Consider the following 21765-nt stretch of genomic DNA (forward strand, 5'->3'; position numbering starts at 1 on the left):
GGATTGACTGGCTGTTTTAATTTCACAGTTTTTGGGTTAGTAATGACCCGAAACCAACAACTATTAGTGTAGAAACATGGGAAAAATGATTGTTTTTCATAATATGTTCCCTTTAAGGAAGATGTAATTCGGTTTATTTGTGCTCTCTGTATTTCTTGAGTGTCTTGTCTGATTAAAGACGTGATCATAGCCCAGATTCTCCTCAGTTTGGCTTGAGATTGCTTGCTGCCACAGTGTGTGGGTGCATTGGCACTGGTACAGTTCTCCAGTGGCTTGCTTGGCCAACTGCTTTTCTCCTTAATCTTAATTTGCTGCTCTGAATTTTTATCATTGAAACCTACACTGTAACGCGATTGGTGAAGAATGCTAACTCCACAGTTATTTCTAAAAGCAGAGTCACTGATTGCTTTAATGGGAGTACAAGAGCGGCTTCCATCTCGCTTTTTGCCAAAATTCTTTACTGGGGTGTATTTCACTTTGAAAACACAAGAATAGATGATTGAAGGATGCTTTGATTCTTGTTGTGCAATTACATTATAACCAGAGTGAAGCGTTTAGTTGCTTGAAATAAATATAAATCTCATTGAAGACTCTGTCTGTTATTTTGGTGTAGGACTTTTCAAGGCGTTTCTTGGTGGTCTGCGAAACTGCTAAATGCATTGCGACATCTTAATGGAGAGTTGTTTTTCCTCTTTACTTTTCCCCTTTTATTGTGTCTGTGGTCCTTTTGTTGATACTGTCAGCATCAGTCTTCCAAAATGAATCCGGTGGCATATTTTCATCACAAGATTCTAATTTTTAATTATTATTTTTTTTTAAACATTGACCAGGCCTTTGTCGGTCTCTGCTTCCAGCTAGAGGCTCCCTTGTCAAGTTTACCTGGCTAAACTCATTCGTAACACAGCAGCACACACTTCCTTTTGATAACTCAAAAGTCTGTTGGTTTGTGTTTCACTTTCACACCCCCTCTTTTAGCACTTTGAAATTTCCTGACTTGATTTATTTCTGCCCGCATGGTTCAAGTGTGGACGGGGGGGACTGCATGGTACTGAAAGCAAAAACAGCCTCAGGTTCGGTTCTCATGAAAAGGCGAGGAAACAGACAGCAAATGAGCTATAATCCCCCCTTAAATGAGAAAGCACTACTTCAAGAGTGTAGCATGGCTGCTAAACCATAGGAAGTCCAGATGAAACGAGTATGGCCCTCGAGCAGGGATTACCCATGTTTGTCCTCATGCATTTTCCCATGCAGATAACGACTTGGCCAGCTGTTTGCAGTACATATTCAAACCGTCTCATCTTTTGACACTCTCTGCATGTCTAGAGATTGGGTGGCAGATGGAAAGATATAGAAAGAACAAATCCGCCAAGTGTTCCCAAATCATGAGTACTCTTTAGATCGATTCACACTGCAACGACCAGGAAAGCCCACGCAAAGTGGACTTTGAAAGGCTTCCAGCTTAATTCAGCCCTCTTTGAACTTTAACAGTGAATGGGAGAAACATCATACTATGAGACGACAGTGTTCTCTTTCATGTAGTAAACTGAATGCGACACTATTGAGTGTTTGGGGAGTGCTTTGATATGCGAGCTGCTCTGTGCCTTTTGAGAAGGCTCGGGCTTATGATTTGAGTCATTGTGTGTGTGAATACTTTGATGCCTGCTCCTGCCAGTTCAGTGATTTGCCAGACAAGTTTCATTTGATGGGCTGAGGGAATCAGACATGATGTGTCCTCAACAGAACATACAGCTTGCATACTGTAAGCATGAAAAGATGCCTGCTCCATGCACACATGTGCAGAATAACCCAAATATGCACACAGACTCATGAAAGGAAATGTTGTTCTACCCAAGTTAATTAAATAAACAAGTTCAAACAGGATAAAAATTATGAAAGCAATGACTTATCTTGATTGCATGTTCCCGTTAGCAAGGGTTGGGAACGCGAGTGTACCGATATTGTGAAACCCTTCTATTGTGCAAATGTATTTTGGTATGGTGGGTATCATGTCGGTGCTCAGGACAGGATGTTAATCAAAATGATCTCCCGGTAAGTCCGTGCGCATACAAATGTATTTGTGTAGGGTTGTATGTACTTGTGCGTGATCGAGGTAGGACTGGGTGCTTTTCTTCCAGGTCTGCCATGTGATTTGTTGACTGGCATGTAAATCATTCTGCCTCTGGGTCACTGCTACTCTGACAACAACTGGGGGGGGGGGGAGCTGACCTTTTTGTCAGTCCTCTATGTATTGTGTCCATGCAGCTGGAAGGTTCTTGACCTTGGAGTTTCTAATTTACTGACAAATAGCTGGGAGGGCCTCCTGGCACGATTTCCTCATAGTGTTTCTCAACCCTCTACTTCCTAAAAGTTGCCCAGCTGTTGTACTAAGTATTTTAATGTTTGCTGATTGCTCTTTCTTTTAGCTATTGTGCAAAGATTGTAAAGAGAAGTCAATGCTTGGTGCGTTCTTGCCAAAGGGAAGCATGTTTGTTTGTTTGTGTTTTAACAATAGCTACATGTTAAAAGGTATCAGGTGTGCTTTGTAATAGGAGAGTATCAGCGAGGATGAAGGGCAAGGTCTACAAGACAGTGGTGAGGACAGCCATGATGGACGGCTTGGAGACAGTGGCTCTGAGGAAAAGACAGGAGGCGGAGCTAGAAGTGGCGGAGATGAAGATGCTGACGTTCTCCTTGGGAGTGACCAGGTTGGATTAGACATCAGACATGAGAAGATAAGAGGAACAGTTTTGGAGATGAGGTCAGAGAGACCAGATTTTGACGGTTTGGACATGTCCAGAGGAGAGACGGGGATTGGTAGAAGGATGCTGAGGATGGAACTGTAGGAGTGATCTGACAAACCTCAATGAATTCATTTCTCTAGGCTCATGCTCTCCTGCTGCTATTCTGCGGCGATCATATAGAGCAGTGCTGGGAAAAATTTGGTCCTGAAGGGGATGTTAGCATCCTTTCTGCCTTGTGGTGCAGCTACGTATTAATTCATAATTGCATTTTCATTATTAATGACACTGTGACAGCGCTGTAGCAGCGTGCAGCAGATGGCATTGTGGAACTGAAACACTGATTAGGTTTTTTTTAGTCTGAGATGAACTCTGTGGAATAGTGTTCATCTATATTATGTCCTATAGATGAATGAAAGTTAACCCTTTGGTTGTCAGAGGTAGTGCCGATCCTACTTCTTAAAAGCAATTAGGTATGTATAAGATGATGTTCTAATGTTGAAGCATCAGCGTTGCATAATCAGTTAAAGGTTACACTTTCTCTGGAAGCACACAGTGAAGGATTGATCCTTCCCATCCTTCGTGCTGTGTATAATATGCGTGCCATTTGTCGGACCCTTGTTGCTATGCTAGGATTAGTGGCCCCTGAGCTCTAGTTCTAACAAAGTTGTTTGGGTTTCCTTGGTTTATCAAAAGCAGATAAAGCAAAGTGTGTTGTAGCTTATTATGGGTATTACTGGGTAAAGCTGTGTGCTTTTTTTTTTTTTTACCATGCCATTGCAACCTCCTTGCCTGCCATGAGCTCTGTAGTCAAGCACACACCCCTTGTAAACAATGGAAACATCATTGCAGGACGTATTGCAGTCGAAGTTATGTATGGTTTTGCTGCCTTATCATTTAATGCGGTGTCAGCGATATTTGTAGAAGGAGCTGCCATCAGCTGGTTAGGTAAGCAAGTGTCTGATGTGAGGAACAACTCTTTGCTGTATAACTACGCCGTGGAAGGCCGTTTGGGTTTTTTCCATTCCCAGTTAATTATTAGTCTAAGCATGTATGCTTGAGACAAAAATATTTGTACTTGGGGTGGATAATTGCACACTGATGAGAAAAATATTAATTTGGCATTCCTTTCAAAGGAAGGATGTTATTTTTTTTGTGCTTCAAATGTATCCAAACCCCAGACCCAGAAGGTCTAAGATGAGTGAGTGTCCCTTCTCCAAAATGGTATTTTCAGAATTCTCTTAATTCAAGGCAAGTGGCTGCTGTTGCTGAGGGGAAGGGATTCCAGCGGCCGTTCTACACTCTGTCTTCATATTGATCGGTCTCTGGGTTCCAGAAATGGAGACTCATTAAAGGCAGTCATAGTGTAATGACATTATGCCCTACACAACCACGCCGTGTTTTAGCTCTCCCTCCACGCCTTTCTGTTCTCCCTCTTCACTCACTGTTATCTAATTAAAAGCTTTTCTGTAGAGGGTTAGGCTTGGCCTCCAGGCGTACGGACATGGCAGCCAGGCACGTGCTTGTGCGTGCACGGACATTTAAAACCTGTGCATACGCAAATCAGTTTAGTTCAGATTTCTATTGAACTGATTTTAATCTTGAGAAAAATCTTTCTGATTTTGAAAACCTTTTCTGTCCTCCTGGCTGATTTTGGTAAAGATACAGAATTATTAATAGTCAAACGGGCAGAAATACAATGTCTGCCAGACATGAAATTAAATAAATAATGGAAATGTATTCCCCCCCCCCCCCCCCAAATCAACAATATCTTCAAATTGTTACTAAATTACTAAATACCAGACGGAGCAGCGCTCCTAATCTTTGTGTAGCCACTATGCAAGGACAATAAATGCTTTCTATTCTATTCTAATTGGGGGGACGGTGAGATGACAGAGATCCCCTCACTGATGAATAACCCCTGTGTAAGTGGGACTGTGCATGCTTGTTTCAAAATGCTGCTGTGTTTTATGTCGCATATCTTTTGCCTCTGAAAGGCTGGCATGCGCTCCATCAGTGGAGCGGGTTCGGTCTGTATGTCAGCTTGTTGAATGGGCTAGGTTGAGGCGGTATTCATTGATCAATATGAAAGCAATTCTAGTGACTGACCTGGGGATGCATGGCTGCTGCAGGAACTCGGGCAGCATCAATTTTGATTGCAACGGTCGGTGGAATGGCTTCAGATGGCCACAAGTCCGGGATGCCTGATGAGGGTGATTGGAATTGTGCTCACTCAGATTAGGGACATGAAACGCCTCAATCCCATGAACATTTCTTTTGAATGTTTTATGACTCTGATTTCGACCATTTACTGCACTGAGCACAGTTTTATTATTAACCAACCATCTTGGTTGAGATGATGACATCCTTTTTGTTTGCTGAGAGAGAGCAGATGGGCATCATTGGCAGAGCGATCTCACACCAAATGCAAATATAGCACCTTGTTGTCAATGTGTCTCCTGCTGTTCTGACTGTTCTTGCTTTTTGTCCGTGCATTAAAAGAACACTTGCCTTATTGGTGGATGGTGATGAAAAATGTCTTGATTTAACTTTTTATTTTTACTTTCCAGACAGATTAACCAAAATCGAGACATGTTGCCTGTCTTGATTTTGTCTGTTCCTCCATAGCTTGAGCCTCTCAGTGTATTTAAGGTTGTGTCTTGACTTGAATTATTCTTTTTGACTAATGACTTGACTCACTTCAGTGGCCTGTTTGTCAGATTGAGGGAGAGTGTCAACGCTGTGCGTCTGACGGGAGCGTGTGTTGGAGAATGCATGCTGTGACTGTTATGTTGCAGGACTGTTATAAATAGCGAGGTGATTGTATTTCAGTGGCATTTTGTTTTTCATTCTACACAATATAAACCTGATTGTGGTGGTTCATCAACATGAGGCGCTTTCCATGCCATTTTCCCATCCAAATATCTACAGAAATTTGTAAAACAATTGCACAACAACAATATCAGTTATATAACGCGAAATAATTCTGGATGACTTTTTTTCTTGTGTAATGTGTGATTCTTTCCAAATTGTATTGAATTTATTTTTCTGTACATATATATTTTTGGTTGAGGGGTGTTTAATGGAAGTCCTTCAACTTGTATGACATCGTATCCGAAGTCTGTGTGGGAGGTTTGTCTTACCTTCAGTTGTGTCACTCCTTTCCTGTTCTCCCTTTTTTTTCAGATACAGAATGCAGAGAAGAGGATGAATCATCCAGGTTATCTGAGACATCCATTCCTCTTTGCCGCTGTCCCTTCACGACAGCCTTCTTGTACCATTGGAGCGTCTGACTCCACGCGTTCCTCTCTTTGCACCAGCCTGGGTCCCTATTTCCTCACTTGTCCCAATTAGTGGCCATTCCATAGGCCAAGAAAGACGAGTCAGCCCGTGTAAATATGCCTGGATGGAGGTCTCAGTGGCATCTCGTACTGCTGAACTCCTTGACCTGTGGCCTGGAGATCTGCGTGGCAGCTGGGATCACATACGTGCCCCCACTGCTTCTGGAGGCCGGAGTGGAGGAGCGCTACATGACCATGGTACTAGGTAAGGGCTCAGTAAAGACCCAAAATGGGTTGGGTCTGTCTACCAAGGTCTCTTTACTGCTTCATAGTGTATGACCTTATTTTTTTGGCTTCAGATTTAGAGTTTCAACTGGCATGTTTCCAGAGGAAGTGGGGAGTTTTCAAAGTGGATCCCTAAGACAAATGTACATAATGTGTGTAGTGAAACAAATTCTGGGTGAGAGATGTTTTCTCATGTTTAGTTCATTGGAAATTCTGCAATCATTTTGAGAACTTAATATCTAACCCATTTAATTTTGTTTTAAATGAAGAAGTTTTAGTGAATTTTGCAAATATCTAAAAAAAAGTGTGTGTTTTTAAATGGCTGTTTTATAAACAAAATATGGGAATTAACATTTGCATTTAAACTTTTTTTTTTTTTATGCAACTGCATCTTCATGTGTTCAGTGAACTCTCTTATCCAGAAGTGGATATACATACTACAAACTCAGTCTTGTCTGTGGTTCTACATTTGTGGTTTTAGTTGCCTCAGACATTTAAGCAGATCACAACCCTGAGAATGTACGGAAACTATTTGGAACCCTTCATAAGGCCATTCAGACAGACATTTGTTTTTGATGTGTTCCCAAATGACGTGTGTGTGTGTGTGTGTGCTGTACATACACAAATGGTATACAGGTGCAGACTGTAACTGAGTTTACTTGTATGCAATAGTTGCCTCATCCCGTCGGCCCAAATGCTGTTCACACGGTCTTCTCTAAAAGGGATTCATTGAGACATTGTCTTGTGACTGTATAGATAAATACAATCTTACGAAAACAAATGGGTCAGAAAGGATCAAAGATGTGACTATTCAAGGATAAGGACCAAACAATATGTACTTTTACTGTTCTGTTTCTGTAACAGCTGCTGGTGATATGAGAGGGGAAAACAATTACCGGTATTTGGCTTCCTCCCAAACAGGCTGCACTGCAAACCAATCTGGAAATGGCACTCAACCTAATTCTCATCTCTATATTATAATGGAAAGCCTGAGTGTTACTTGAATGAAGATGGATGTCTTGTCCTGGGAGGCTTAGTCTAATTTACCCAAGTCATTTCGACAGGGTCTTGGATGGCTGCTTATTTTTTTACTTTATCTAATGGCCATTTGTTGGCTGCTCCATCCTCCAGTTGAACTTTATTTTTCTAGTTTCCTCTTTCTGTAATGGAGAGGAGATGGAGGGTTCCATTAGTCTTTTTATTTTAAGAGTATTAGGTGTGTTTCTAAGTAATGAAACACTGAGGGATGTTTTATATAGATTGGATCGTGTGTGTGTGTGTGTGTGTGTGTGTAAACAGCGGGTAAGCAGCTGGCATTATTGTAGACCCTGGAAAGCATACCCTGTGGGTGTGATATGTTGTGTATTACATCGAGCAGCTACAGAGTGTGTGTGTGTGACAGTGAGTCTACAGCTGTAGATGGCAAGGATTGTTATGATGAGCTTCCACAGCTGCAGCAACAAGAACTATGGTGGAGTCACTGACTGCCTGGCTACAGCCGGCATACCTATTCGTCTCAAATGGCCGCACAGACTTGTAGATTCATGTTGTGCACACATAAGGTCTGGAGTTCTTTGTCACTTTTGGATCCTACGGTTCTGTCCCCAGGTATTGGACCAGTGTTTGGCCTCCTATTCATCCCTCTTATTGGCTCAGCCAGTGACCACTGCAGCAGCAGATACGGCAGGCGTCGGCCTTTCATCTGGCTCCTGTCTTTGGGGGTCCTTCTGTCTCTTGTCATCATTCCCCATGCAGATGTACTGGCTGCACACCTTGCCTGGGGCGGCCGTACTCTCCAGGTAGGAACAAGGTTCTTTGTCGTAAAAAGCTCAGAAGGCAACATACTAATTTAAAATGTAACTTTTTTTTTCTTCACATTTTTCTTACCTTGCTACAGGTGGCCTTCCTCATCCTTGGGGTGGGGCTCCTTGACTTTTGTGGACAAGTGTGCTTCACAGTGCTGGAGGCTCTGCTGTCGGACTTGTATCAGGATGAAGAGGGCTGCGGCCGAGCCTTTTCCATGTTCTCCTTCATGGTCAGCTTGGGAGGCTGCGTGGGTTATCTGTTACCCGCACTGGACTGGAGTCGTTGCTTGCTCTCCGTTTACTTGGGAGGCCAGGCCAAGTGCCTCTTCTTTCTCCTCATCCTCATCTTCGTATCCAGTCTGCTAATCACCACCAAGGTGTCTGAGGAACCCCTGTGCGTCAGCGGTGGATTGGTGGGGTCCGGATCATTGCTGGAGTCCGGCGCTGGGGCGATGGAGGCCGGCCGGTGCTGCGTGCCACACTCGTGCTGCTACCTGCTAAAGTGCAAGCTGAGGCTGCTGAAGTCTGGACCCCTGCTTTGCCTGCTGAGAACGTGCTGGTCCATGACGCCGACCATCTACAGGAGCTACTGTCACATCCCGCGGGTGATGAGACAGCTGTGTGTGGCTCAGCTCTGCAGCTGGATGGCCGTCATGTCGTTCATGCTTTTCTACACAGACTTTGTCGGGGAAGGCCTCTACGACGGCGTACCCAGCGCGTTACCAGGAAGCGTGTCCAAGCAGAGATATGATGAAGGTCAGTCTCTGTTTTTTTTGTGTGCTTGAAACAGTATTTTTCTTGTGTGGACACACATCTGATATCGTTACACGCTGCCTTATGGCAAACATCAGTTGCACTCAACATCCTCAAAACATGCCCGGTTAATCTTTGCCTGTTCTCCTGCTTTTCTGCTTCCTCCGTTTCGGGTTCCTGTTGTGAGAGGGAACAATTCCAGCCATCGGCTGAGACTCCGATGCAAGTAACGAAACCTTTGAGCAGGCATTTTAAAGGGTGTGTCATACCAGTCCAAGGCATCGTTTTAAAACACTTTCTGGATTATGAACAACATCTTGCAGTATTTCTCTATTCGGGTTCCTACTGTGCAGATTGGATTTGCCACTAAAATCGATTTGACAGGATTACATTGCGTCAGGGGGTTTTCCTCCTCTCTCTCTCTCTCTCTCTCTCTCTCTCTCTCACTCACACACACACACACACACCAAGTGCGTCCTATATCCAGGATCCCTTAACGCAGTAAATGAAGTACTGTGTTAAGGCTGTTTTAGACTGAGGTTAAGGAAGTTCATTGCAAGTCTGTTAATTAAACACATTCCAATTCCAAACGTCGTTTACCCTTGCCTGTCGTTCTCACCGAAGGATGGCGGCTACAACACATTTTGGAAATGGAAAATGTACTAATCACACAAAAATTATAATAAGATTTGACCTTAATTCAACATAACTGTACAGACAATATAAAACTTAGCAGGGCACTTGAATGAAAGAATTGCAGTAAATGCTAACTGAACACTCACACTTGTTCTTGTTTCTCACTGGAAGAGAATAGACAGCCGTTCTCCAGTACCGCTACATGGATTCATTAAGTTCCGGACTTCGCCTCGTATCTCTCGGGACTGGAATTTCTGCCCACATTATCATCTGTAGGGTTTGTAAAGTGGGCTCGGCAGCTTTGTTTTCCAGCAGTAATGCAATCCAAACACTCCTTTCACCAAAGCGATTCTCTTGCTCTGCTGCTCAACCTTTGACCCATACTCTGCTGGACAAGTTGAGAGATCAGGCTGAATGCAATCAGAACTCTGTAGCTGAAAGGATAGCTCACTCAGGCGTACCCTGTTACTACTTGTGTCGAGCTACTTTCATTTTAGGATAGACGCTAACAGCTAGAAGCTCCATATCACCAAGCTGAGATCGAGCAGAAGAGCTGTTGCATCGAGCTTTGTAGGGTTCAAAGCATGTTGTTTACTTTTGCTTTTTTTTTCTTTCAGGCATCCGTATGGGCAGTCTGGGCCTTTTCATGCAGTGCGCTACCTCAACCTTCTTCTCTCTGGTCATGAGTCGTTTGGTTCACCGTTTTGGCTCGCGGTGGGTTTACTTGAGCAGCATGGCGAGCTTCACAGTCTCTGCTTTGGTCATCTGCCTGTCCAAAAGTGTGGTCTTGGTCACTATCATGGCGGCCCTCACCGGTTATGCATACGCCACATTGCAGACTCTGCCCTACACACTCATCTGCCATTATCACAAAGAGAAAGAGGTAAGTGAAGATCTAATAATACGCTTTGAGCACAAAGTTTAGTATGTTGAAAGGTATCTGATGGGTGGACTCTTCTCTCATTTCAGATTTATATGCCCAAAAGGAAACCCAAAAGCATGCATCGAAGCAGTATAGCAACAAAGCGGGACTCTGCGTATTTTCCCCCTGTGGAAGAGGAAGGTGGCCTGAACCACAAAACGATAAATCCCTATGGGAACTCCTTCTTGGGCCAGGACAGTTATGAGTACTACACCGGTCCGCACAGCCAGAACGGTTCGTCTCACAGCCCCGGCGACACCGAACAAGAGGAGGCCGAGCCAAGTTTTGAGAAGCGCGGTGTGGGTTTGGACTTTGCCATCTTAGACAGCACCTTCCTCCTCTCTCAGGTTTTCCCCTCCCTCTTTATGGGCATGATTGTTCAGTTTGCACAGTCCGTTATTGCCTATATTGCCTCCTCGGCCATATTTGGCGCCATTGCCATCTTCTTGGCCAATCAAATCATATTTGACCAAAAGGATCTTAGAAGCTGAGACATGGATGCAAACTATGTCGGAGTGATTAATAATTATTCAGGGTCCTTAAGGTGGAACTTAACACTGCACTACTGTTTCCCAAATGCCTTGGGCTAGTACCATATAGTTGCTCTGTTGGTCAAGTGTGCATCTCTGTACCCGTTTACCAGAGAGCAGCTGCGTTATCTACCAAGAAGGTGTGCTTAATCTCTCTTAAAACTCTTTGTTGCAAAATATTTTCTGTCCGTCATCTTTTCCTCAGGTACCAGAGATTTACTGTACAAATGTCATGCTTTTATTTTTATTATTGTCTTGTCCTGAGCTGTCCACATTTTGTTTTTAATTATTAAATAAAAGTACAGATTCTTTTCCACTATAAATTTGCCAAATGCACTGTGGGCTTGCCCAGACTCATCTGCAGAATGACTAAGAGAGCAGCATGGATTATTTCTACCCATTCAGAAAATATTACAACTAGTAGGACCACCAGACTTCTGTGTCCAGGATGAATAACACCCTTAGAGACACAACTATGACATCATCAGGGCTATTTTCTAATGCAAAGCTTCTTCAGAACCCAAGAAGACATCATACAACATTTGTTTCAGGCTGAGCGGTACTCCATTTTACACCCCCCCCCCCCCATATCTAGTGTTGCTTATTAATTAATGAACAGTGTTACTGGAATTATATTGTTTAAAAATGTATTCTAAATCCCCGTGGGGATTCTGTTATGCAACCTGTTGAGGTGAGTTTATGGTTAAATCCTGGAACTGGGAAAATAGCTTGGAGCATGTCTGATCTGGTGAACTGCTTATCCTGCCTGGCTATGCTTCTCATCGGGACCATCGTCTCGCGTTATTACCTTGCTTCAGTGTCTCATCCCGTTCTTATGCCACTGATAAAAACACTTTGCCTGCTGCCCAAACCTCCGTGTTTTAGCGTATTCTTAAATCCTCAGCCTGAGACGTCCTGATGGAATCATTACGTAAATGTGTACGGTCGTTTCTGATGGAAGCCTGCTTCGTCGCGTCGTTCCTGAAAGGCCAAAAATAAAAATAAATGCAGTAAAATTAATATATTGGATTACTGATAATCACTTGAGAGGATCCACTGCACATGAATAGGATGCACAGTTTCAGCTGAGGTGTGTGTTCAGATAATATGGTGGGCAGGTTGAGTAATATATAAAGTGTATGGGTGATTATGTTTATTAGTGTGTGCATTTCTTCACATTAATTATAAGCTGTGTTACAATGTCGACGCTATCCGTTGAAGAGGTTGACTGGCGTAGACGCCATTTTTGTGTTGCAGCCATGCAGCGAGTTCAACTAAGGGTTCAGCAGCTGGGAGTCTCATTGACGGAGGTAAAAACAGGAGAGGGTTGAAGCTGCTGCAGCCAAACGCTCAAACAAATGCCTTTTCCTTTTCGTCCTGAAGTGCCTGTACATTGTTCTAAAAAGTGTATTTTTTTTTTTATGTAGAGATGTATTAATAAATGCTTTAATTACACAATAGCATCTAAAGTTCTAAACTATTGTCTCCATCGATGCCACGGCGTTTCTGTGAAAACGATAAATTATTTGTTAGATGAAGTATAGAGGCATAAAAACTTTGCTTTGTTTTCTTTTGGCCTTTTTGCAAATACAAAACCTTGTTATATTATCAGTACTGCTTCAATCTGGGTCTCCTATAACCACTGATCTCTTATCAGGGATCTCTTTGTTGAGCGTTACTGGTGGAGTTGTTTATCCCTTAGATTTTATATAAATACATGTTGCCAAATAGATTTTATATCAAAATAAATAAATGGCATTGTTTAAAACATTGTGTCCCTGACTCTTTCTATTCATTATCAAGGCGCTGAATTGTTAATCAGGGGATAAACTTTAAACTTGAAATAGTTCGCGTTTATGCGTTTGCTGTCTCGGTTAATGCAATCTTGGGCGGGGGGGGGGGGGCTCTGATCCTGGTCCTCATTTCAGAGAGTGCTTGGAATTCCAAAGAGAGACACAAGCACCTTTCTAGTGCGCGGCAGTCGTTAAATGCACTTGGAAATGGTGCCATCCGGTGGAGGTCTTGTGGAACTGATGCGCGCTGGAGCGGACGCTGGTGCGCAACTGCGCCGACCTCGCTGACGCACGCACTGGCGGCGTTATCTCTTACGGGGACTGGCACGCCGACAATGTGCCATTACAGGCCTCTCCACTCACAGTCCTCGCAAATGCGACGGCTCACGCCGTGCCCATCAAAATCCGGCCTTATAACAAGCCGACCTTGCCCCAAGGACGCGTCAGCGGTGGATGCCGGGATGACGCACAGATTTGAAAGCCTGGCTCATGGACGTCCCTGCCGTCTCTCTGATCCGGCGCAGGATAAGAAGTTGGGACCCGGAGAGTCCAGTTGTTGCTCTCCAGTGACCAGCGGGCCCGTTTTTACACCTTCCTTCTAAATTAGGAAGCAGCCTGACAGACATATGACCACCGACCCAATTTGGGAGCAGCCCGTGCGCGCCATCGCGCCCCGGGGCCGCTGAACGCCACCGAGAAGCTTTCTTCTTCACCTCCGGTCCGGTCCGGTGTAGGAACATTCACCCAAACTCTCAGCGGAGTCGGTGTTTTCCCCGTGCGCCGCACCTGCCCCTGCATCGTCCCAGCGGTGAAGTGTGTGTGAGAGAGAGAGAGATGGTGAGCGCCATCGCCATCACCTCCAGCTCTCCTCCTCAGTACCGGGGCTTACGTTTCATGCCCAGAGCCCTGATCTGCGCTCCAGAAATAACCCTCAGCCGGCATGCCGAAGGAAGCAAAACAAGAAGAGCGGTATTTTTAGGGTCATTAATTTTCACCACGTGGCCCGAAGGTGAACCGGATGGCCGTTGCGCAAAGGCTCCTCGTCAGTATGTCCTGCGAGGCCGGCACGCCGCACTGGACGCTGACCGCGGTGGTTCTCCTGGGGTGTCTGCTGGGGGTCGTGTCCGCGTACCCGCTACCGAGCAGCAGGACGAACCGATGGGAGACCCTCTTCTCCCGCTCCGTGCTGGGGATCTCCGGGGAGAAACCGGAGCAGAGCTGGGACAGCGACTATTTGCTGGGCATCAAAAGAGTGCGGAGACTCTACTGCAACGTGGGCATCGGGTTTCACCTTCAGGTCCTCCCGGACGGCCGGATAAACGGGGCACATAGTGAGAACCAGTACAGTGAGTGAAAGCCGCACCAGCGCACGGAGCTGTGGCGAGCCCTTTATTCACGTGCATGGTCATGCGTCCACGCTGGATCTATTCCATCTGTTGAGGAAGAAACAAAAGGATCAGATAAGTATCCATCCCCCCCCCCCCCCCCCCCCCCCCCCCCCAGCTCAACCATGACATGAATGTGTGGACGCTTTTAGACACAACTTATTTTTACGCAGCCCTTGTGAGGGCGGTCCAAATGCGTAATAGCCGTCCGCCGTGCGCGTCAATGCAATAACATGACAATAATTGCAAGAAGCGGAATCTGCGTGACTGTCACGCGCCTGGATGCAAATGAAAGACGCAGAACAAAGGCTTCTGCGTGCTGCGCAGCAATCTGCAAGGCTACACCCATAGACCGCAGAGAGAGGGAGACGTCACAATGCTTCAGTCATCATGATGTCATAATGACGTAATAATGATCTGTCTCACGCCAGGTCTCATCGAGATCTCCACGGTGGAGAGAGGAGTGGTGAGTCTGCTCGGGCTGAAGAGCGAGCTGTTCGTCGCCATGAACAGCCGTGGAAGGATATACGCAACGGTAGGTGCGCAGTACTTCATTTACTGCGTTAAGGGATCCTGGATATAGGTGTGTGTGTGTGTGTGAGAGAGAGAGAGAGACAGAGAGAGGAGGGAAACCCCCTGACGCAATGTAATCCTGTCAAATCGATTTTAATGGCAAAGCGTTTGCTGAGCGCATCAATATCAATATAAAAACATCCCAGTATTCACTGACTGGTTTCATGCGTGTGTGAAGTATAGAAAGAAATACTCTGGTCATAGATTATTAAATGAAAAGAGGTAACCATGTATATGCTTTTGGGGTTCTTGGTGAGATTATCCAATGCCTGTTTTTATCAACTCAGATATTTTGTATAATTATTATTACTACACTGAGTACTAATGTTTTCAGATGTTAGATTATCGGTAATCTGGTCCTGAGTGATGAAGCGTTAGATTATGAGCACGCTGAGGATCTGCTCTGCTGTTGCTCTGTGAAATCTGTCCTGTTGTTCGTCACAGTGGACGAAGTCGTATTTAGTCATTATTTCATTCTGATGGACTCTACATGGAAAACAGTGTTATCTAAAGTCACTCTGATGTCCTGCTTTACTGCTTTATTATTTCATCGCAACATTCCCTAAGGTTTTATTAGTTTTCATGTGAATATGAATAGTATTTCAATGTTTGTTGTTGTTGTTGTTTTTATTATTGATTTATCATTTTTTTAAACTTGAAACAAAGGAAACAGATAATCTGGGACAGTCCAAAGGGTAAAATAAAAATAATAATAGATCTACCAGCACCTCTATAGCACAACAATTAACATGTTGTGTTGTAAAGTTACTTTAGGATTAGTTCCACATTGAGCGCATTTCCCAAAATGTTCTTCAATAGATCAATTATTTTCCGCAAATAGATCATTCCCTGACAGTATGTGCAAAATAACGACTTAATGAAATAAGACGTACCTTCACAATAAAAGTACAATTCAGCAGATTATAATTCCCTTTCTGGCAGTAATGTACAATCTGGTCGTGAAGTGCGATGTTCAGATCCAGATTTAGAAGCTCAGATAGCTGGCGTAAAGGTAAAGCTTCGTCTCATTAGCATGCACACTGTCTCTTTGTCCCCATCCAGACAGTCTTCCATGAGGAGTGCAAGTTCAAGGAGAGCTTGCTCCCGAACAACTACAACGCCTACGAGTCTCTGGTTTACAGAGGCTTCTACGTAGCGCTCAGCAAGCACGGCCGCGTGAAGAGGGCCAACAAGGTCACCACGGCCATGACTGTAACGCACTTCCTACCCCGAATGTGATGATGAGCAAACACTGGCAATAACAAAACTGATTTGCACATGGATTATATCCCAGGTAACATGAATACCGTACACGTATGTACGAACACAAAGAGACAAAACGGACTGTAGCAGAAGAAGTACAGCTATATCCAATAGTATTTATTCAGACTTTATATGTATATTTGGGTAGTTTGCTTTGAATTAGAAAAGATGGAAATATTTTTTTTTTTCCTGCTGTTATGATTTTCATCATTTTATGATACGAAGGCGGGGGGGGGGGGGGGGGGGGGGCATTTTTCCTCTCTGGGTGCTTGCAGAAATTGGTTGAGCCTTCGCCCTGTCAGTGGAAGACAGTTCAAATTGTTATTTATTTTTATTTTTATGAAACAGATGTGTTATTACCTCAAAGCACCATGTTCTGAGAAGAAGAGGAAGGAAGAAGGAAAAAAAGACATGAAAGCTCCCCGGAGGAGAATGCCTGTAATTGCAAAATGTTTTTGTTATCATCCCCGAAAGATTTGGTTCTGAAATAGGAATGAAATGTAAGCCATCACTCCTACAATAACACAATAGGGGCTTTGACCTCATTTCTAGATTCTGAATTTCTTTTCCATATTGGCCATCTATTATAAATAAGAATCTGCACATGACCCAGTGCAGCCTTATAGCCCACCGTGTCCAAGGGAGCGTTGACAATCCCGGCTTTTACTTTTTGCAGATTTTGCAGCCGGATCTTCAAGCGAAGTGTGTAAAAGTGAGGTCACGCCTTTACTATGAAGATGTGAGCAGAATTGTTTGAAAGCTGCTAAATTTGAAAGATCTTTTTTCCCATTGCGGACGGGTCAGCTGCGCATCTGCATAACAGGATACCATAGACCTGACACTATGAAGCAATATTTGTCTGTTCTATTTTGTAACCCCCCCCCCATCCCAACCCCCAGTTCAACTGCAGTTGGTACAGTCTGTACACTCATTTATTGTACGTTGTTTCGATAAATGTTGAGTTATAGCAAAAGTGACACGGAGATATTTGACTTTCATACTGTTTTGATTTTATTTGGCACTTCAAGTGACCTGTTGATGTTTGTGCCATACCGTACTTGAATCCAGCAACTGCTCACGCTCCTCTTGCAGATGGTTTTACATTCTGGAGGCAAAAAGCTGAGCCATTTTTGCACTGAGGTCAACGATTCTGTGGCTGTTAGACTTGATCAAGACATAAATAGTCGTCTTGTGATGGAGGGCAAAGAGAGTAACGATTGTGATCCTGAACAGAATCTATTTCATGCTGACACAAAGTGTGTTTGTTTCTGAAGTTATTACTCTTTGGTACTTTGCTTGCAATATTCGGTAAGTAGCAAACCACCATACTGACCAGAAAGAAAGTTGCAGCAAAATGCCTGCGAGCCACCGCTCACATGCCCCGTCAAGCTCCAGCTTTTGTCAATCGTGCGTGCAAATGAACGTGTTCCTTTTTCTTGTTCTGTTTCTGCCAAAGTGACACTCGAGATGGCATCAGACCAGTTTAGTCAGGGATAAGTGAGTGCTTTCTGGCTGTGGAAGCTGATGCACCCACCTCCCCCCCTAAGGAGGTGATGGAAACAAGCGAGATAGAAACAGACACCATAAAGACAACAGATGCATGTCTATGAAAATAAGCCAGCACCTGTGGTTTGAATCTAATGCGTCCAGAAATGGGAAACTTGAGTTCAGGGGGGCTGCCCTGATGGACTAAATACTGTGATCAACTAAAAGAGCGACTTCACACACCCCAGATTTCATGTTATGTTATGATTAGAATATTGATTTCACTGATAACTGTGGTTTTTGTGGGAATTTTCCATCGAGCATCTTGCTAGTCATTTTGACTGATCAGCTGTCATCGCATTACACTGATCAGAAAAGGTTGGAGAGTGTTTTGTCAGTTAATTCAAAATACTCAACTTACAAATGAGTGTTTTTTTATGGAGTGCAATTTTACAGAGCAGGGACTTTTGATGCTGACTCAAAAGTCCTTTAGATGTTCTGCTTCCGATGACAGCCTCGTGTTATTTACTGTCTGTCTTTTCTGATTTATTATTTTTGACTGTCAGCACAATGAGTGGAATGAGTTCATACCCAATAAGGTGTCCAAAAGCAATTTAGCTTGGCGTCACCTGGAGAATTTCACGTTTTAAGGAATATTACTCTGTTTACAGCTCTGCCACTTTTGCATGATGTTGTTTTGAAGCTGATTAATGCGTATGATGCAGCAGTTCTGAGAGAAGGTAGTTAATAATAAGAAGCATAACACCTTTCAACATGAACCCCTTCCTGAATTCCTTTATTATGCAGATTTGGGTGATGGAAGAAGTACGTGTTCCTAATTTATTTGAATAAGGATCTAGCCTCTGGATTTTTACCAATGTGCTTATCATATGTGTATAAATGCGTTCATTTACAGGGAACTGGAGGTTAGTGGGGTTGTGGGATTAGACTGTATCTGTGTGCGTGTGTGTGTGAGCATGAAGCGTGTCCCTGTGTGCGGGTAGCCTTTGTGTTTCTCTCAGTTTTCTATTCCTGCACTGAGGGGAGAGTGCTTCCTCTGAGTCCCCTCCTCTTTCTTAACATATACCTCACCTTCTGCCTTAGTTCAGATTATTGAAATGATTGTAAATTAGTTTGAAACAACAGACTTCTCCAATCGTGTGTTTCTGAAAAAAAACAAAAAATGATGACAAGTAAGTGAAATACTATATTACAAATGATTTTCCTTTTATTTTTGTACGTATGTGCTGTGCACAGCAGTCAACTGTTATTCCTGAGATGATAATAAAAGACGTTTTGTAACATCTGTTGTCACTGAGTGATTTGAAGTTACACGTGATTTCACTCCAGCTGGAATTAGGAAATTATACGACGCTTTTTAAAAAAAATGCAACTTCAGCGCTAACCATGACTCTGCAAAACAACAGAGGGATCTGCTAACTGCTGGAGAGGTGTTGATGTTGCAACCTAATGGGGAAAAAATTCAATCCGACAACCTTCGTATCCAGAGGATAGATCTTAATGGATTGAGCGATGCATTGATATGGAAAATGTTTATTTTTTTTAGAGAGTACCGGCACCTTTGTTAAGCCACTAAAACACATATAATATAAGAAGGCTAATAAAGGTTTTAGAAAAGTGACCAGAAGACTGAATTATGTTAGATTCATGAAGACCCACTTCCCAAAAAACTGTGCACATATCAGCTTGAGAGATAGTGGTTATGAATGTGGTCTGCGGTCCATGATGTGTAAATCTGAGTGCATTATAATATGGCTCTTTTTGGTAGAATGCAGACCATGATATAAATAGCTGTTAATTCATTTGGATAAAATAAACCATTACTCATATCACCTCTATCGCACTCACGGTGAGAGCTGAATGACGTCGTTCTCTCCAAGAAGGTTTGCTCCATGCACCTTGTAGGGAGGTGAGGTTTGCTGCATGCACCTTGTAGGGAGGTGAAGTTTGCTGCATGCACCTTGTAGGGAGGTGAGGTTTGCTCCATGCACCTTGTAGGGAGGTGAGGTTTGCTGCATGCACCTTGTAGGGAGGTGAAGTTTGCTGCATGCACCTTGTAGGGAGGTGAAGTTTGCTGCATGCACCTTGTAGGGAGGTGAAGTTTGCTCCATGCACCTTGTAGGGATGTGACGTTTGCTGCATGCACCTTGTAGGGAGGTGAGGTTTGCTCCATGCACCTTGTAGGGATGTGACGTTTGCTGCATGCACCTTGTAGGGAGGTGAGGTTTGCTCCATGCACCTTGTAGGGATGTGAAGTTTGCTGCATGCACCTTGTAGGGAGGTGAGGTTTGCTCCATGCACCTTGTAGGGATGTGAAGTTTGCTCCATGCACCTTGTAGGGAGGTGAGGTTTGCTCCATGCACCTTGTAGGGAGGTGAAGTTTGCTGCATGCACCTTGTAGGGAGGTGAAGTTTGCTCCATGCACCTTGTAGGGATGTGAAGTTTGCTGCATGCACCTTCTCCACCTGCAGTCTCAGTCTGACGGGATAAAACAAGCACACGATCACCCATCAAAGTCGAACATCTTAAATCCCAGGCGAGTTTGCAAAATCCTCAACTTCTTACCTCACTTCTTTTTTCCTCATCGATGACAAAAAAGAAAAGGAAAAAGAAACGAGTGTCCCACATCTCCTGCTGTCCCTCCCAGGCTCCAGCCTCGGGGGGGGGGGGGGGGGGGGGGGAGGTTTAATCTTTAAACTCTTTAAACTATTGCCTCCACCTCCGGTGGACAGATCTGCTCCAGAGGCTTTTCCGTTTACTGCGATTGATCTGTGCCATCCTATAAGCTGCAGATGAAACACCGTGTTGACTGGTTAGTCTGCAGGAATTCTCAGGGACACTAAACCACAACAAACAGGCAGGCTATGAGTCTTTTTGGTAAATGAGTTAGCCAGTTTATCGACCCTCATGTTTATATAACCCGTTGGACTTTCTCCTCCTCTAGGAGCAGCCCACGCACCAACCTGAACATTCGGGCTGCAAAGAGAGCTCAGCATCACCTTTGATCATGCAAGCCGCTCTCCTGTCACTCATCCTGATCGCCGTGCATGTGTCTTCACCGGTGGAGTGTAGAATGAGGATTCAGAACCCAGAGCAGCTTTTACCACATCAGCGGAACAGCATCAGCGCGAGTGCAGAAGCATCTTCCATTGGGAGGCGTTTTCATTCGGAACCCAGTGGACTAAAATGCATCCACAGACACTCTCTGGGTAAGTCTGCTTAAATATCACAGTAAAAACAATTGATCAGATTAGTTCATTATTCCCTAAAACAAAGCCTGTTAAATTAGAAGTGCAATTCTGTTTCTCAAAGGGCTATAAGGCTTAGTTCATACATGTGTTTTAAAATACCAAACAATGTGCAAACAAAATCCTTCTGCCAAAGAAAGGTTGAAAATGAATTTTGCATGACGTATAGTTCTGGGATAAACTTCCAAAAGTATAATTGTTATTATTTGCTATTATGTTATTTGTACAACAAAACTGATTTCCAGCAGCCAATCATAAAACTGAAGATTCTAAATTTATGAATGACCAAAGGCTTGTTTAAAACTCTTGCAGTAATTTGGCCAATAAGAAACAACTTTGTGCCACTATTTGATCTGAGGAGGAGACGGTTCCTGTGCATGGGCTTTAAGGAGACGCTGTACAACTCTGTGAGTATCATTTAAATACATCTAATCAGGAGTGCGGGGATAACGGCGAGTTAAAACATTAACTGTTCGTCTGCCCCCCCGAAACAGAAGCAAAAGGACGACGATTGTCTCTCCCAGCGCGTTCGGTTGGATTTACCCAATGGCCATGATGCGTTCTACCTCTTGCGTGGAGGCCGGCTGCTGAAACTGGGGGGAGCGGATCAGCGGATGACTGCCCGTGAGCCGCCCAAGTTGTTGCCGGCCCTGGTGGAGAGGTTTCTGGGTCCCTTGTTAAAGAGGCGAAGGAGGAGGGAGGAGGTGAACCCTTCTGATCCATTAAGAACAGAATCTCACCCCCAAAATTCTGCCAAGGATCACCAGGATGTGGATCACGTACAAGCGGAACAGGACCAGACTGGCGCTGTGTCCAAAGAGACCATCAGCTCCTGCGACGACCCGCTGCAGGTCCTCCAGCCAGACGTGCCCGACAGCCCGGTCAAGATTAACATCGCAAAACAAGACTAAGGTCCCGATCTTTGGTTGAATGAGTGAAAAATCAAGGGGGGGGGGCTCTGAGAACTTACTTTATGCGTGACTGCGTAATGACACTGGGTCAAGAAGTTGCCTTGTCGTTGTTGTAAACTCTTGTTACCTTAAAGCA

General features: G+C 44.1%; 3 protein-coding genes across 3 annotated transcripts; all 3 read left to right on the forward strand.

The window, feature by feature from the left end:
- Nucleotides 1-5945: 5945 nt before the first annotated feature.
- Nucleotides 5946-11532, forward strand: zgc:77158 (solute carrier family 45 member 3). Its single transcript, XM_068739435.1, has 5 exons — nucleotides 5946-6284; nucleotides 7913-8103; nucleotides 8202-8865; nucleotides 10116-10381; nucleotides 10468-11532. The coding sequence occupies exons 1-5, from the start codon at nucleotides 6137-6139 to the stop codon at nucleotides 10909-10911; spliced, it is 1713 nt and encodes a 570-aa protein (XP_068595536.1). The 5' UTR covers nucleotides 5946-6136; the 3' UTR covers nucleotides 10912-11532.
- Nucleotides 11533-13761: 2229 nt separating this feature from the next.
- Nucleotides 13762-16023, forward strand: LOC137893921 (fibroblast growth factor 6-like). The gene is made up of 3 exons (XM_068739376.1): nucleotides 13762-14089; nucleotides 14560-14663; nucleotides 15764-16023. Exons 1-3 carry the CDS (start codon nucleotides 13762-13764, stop codon nucleotides 15938-15940), a joined length of 609 nt encoding a protein of 202 aa, XP_068595477.1. The 3' UTR covers nucleotides 15941-16023.
- Nucleotides 16024-20477: 4454 nt separating this feature from the next.
- Nucleotides 20478-21629, forward strand: LOC137893537 (uncharacterized). The gene is made up of 3 exons (XM_068738947.1): nucleotides 20478-20679; nucleotides 21031-21125; nucleotides 21213-21629. The coding sequence occupies exons 1-3, from the start codon at nucleotides 20478-20480 to the stop codon at nucleotides 21627-21629; spliced, it is 714 nt and encodes a 237-aa protein (XP_068595048.1).
- The last annotated feature ends 136 nt before the right edge of the window (nucleotides 21630-21765 follow it).

Source organism: Brachionichthys hirsutus, chromosome 5, assembly GCF_040956055.1.
Source record: "Brachionichthys hirsutus isolate HB-005 chromosome 5, CSIRO-AGI_Bhir_v1, whole genome shotgun sequence".
Taxonomy (NCBI): domain Eukaryota; kingdom Metazoa; phylum Chordata; class Actinopteri; order Lophiiformes; family Brachionichthyidae; genus Brachionichthys; species Brachionichthys hirsutus.

Coding starts and splice junctions, on each gene's coding strand:
- zgc:77158 (XM_068739435.1), top strand. CDS start 6,137: ATGCCTGGATGGAGGTCTCAGTGGCATCTCGTACTGCTGAACTCCTTG. Junction 8,866..10,115: donor CAAGCAGAGATATGATGAAG/GTCAGTCTCTGT, acceptor TTTTTCTTTCAG/GCATCCGTATGGGCAGTCTG. Junction 10,382..10,467: donor ATTATCACAAAGAGAAAGAG/GTAAGTGAAGAT, acceptor CTCTCATTTCAG/ATTTATATGCCCAAAAGGAA.
- LOC137893537 (XM_068738947.1), top strand. CDS start 20,478: ATGCAAGCCGCTCTCCTGTCACTCATCCTGATCGCCGTGCATGTGTCT. Junction 20,680..21,030: donor CATCCACAGACACTCTCTGG/GTAAGTCTGCTT, acceptor AAACTCTTGCAG/TAATTTGGCCAATAAGAAAC. Junction 21,126..21,212: donor AGGAGACGCTGTACAACTCT/GTGAGTATCATT, acceptor CCCCCGAAACAG/AAGCAAAAGGACGACGATTG.
- LOC137893921 (XM_068739376.1), top strand. CDS start 13,762: ATGGCCGTTGCGCAAAGGCTCCTCGTCAGTATGTCCTGCGAGGCCGGC. Junction 14,090..14,559: donor ACATAGTGAGAACCAGTACA/GTGAGTGAAAGC, acceptor GTCTCACGCCAG/GTCTCATCGAGATCTCCACG. Junction 14,664..15,763: donor GTGGAAGGATATACGCAACG/GTAGGTGCGCAG, acceptor GTCCCCATCCAG/ACAGTCTTCCATGAGGAGTG.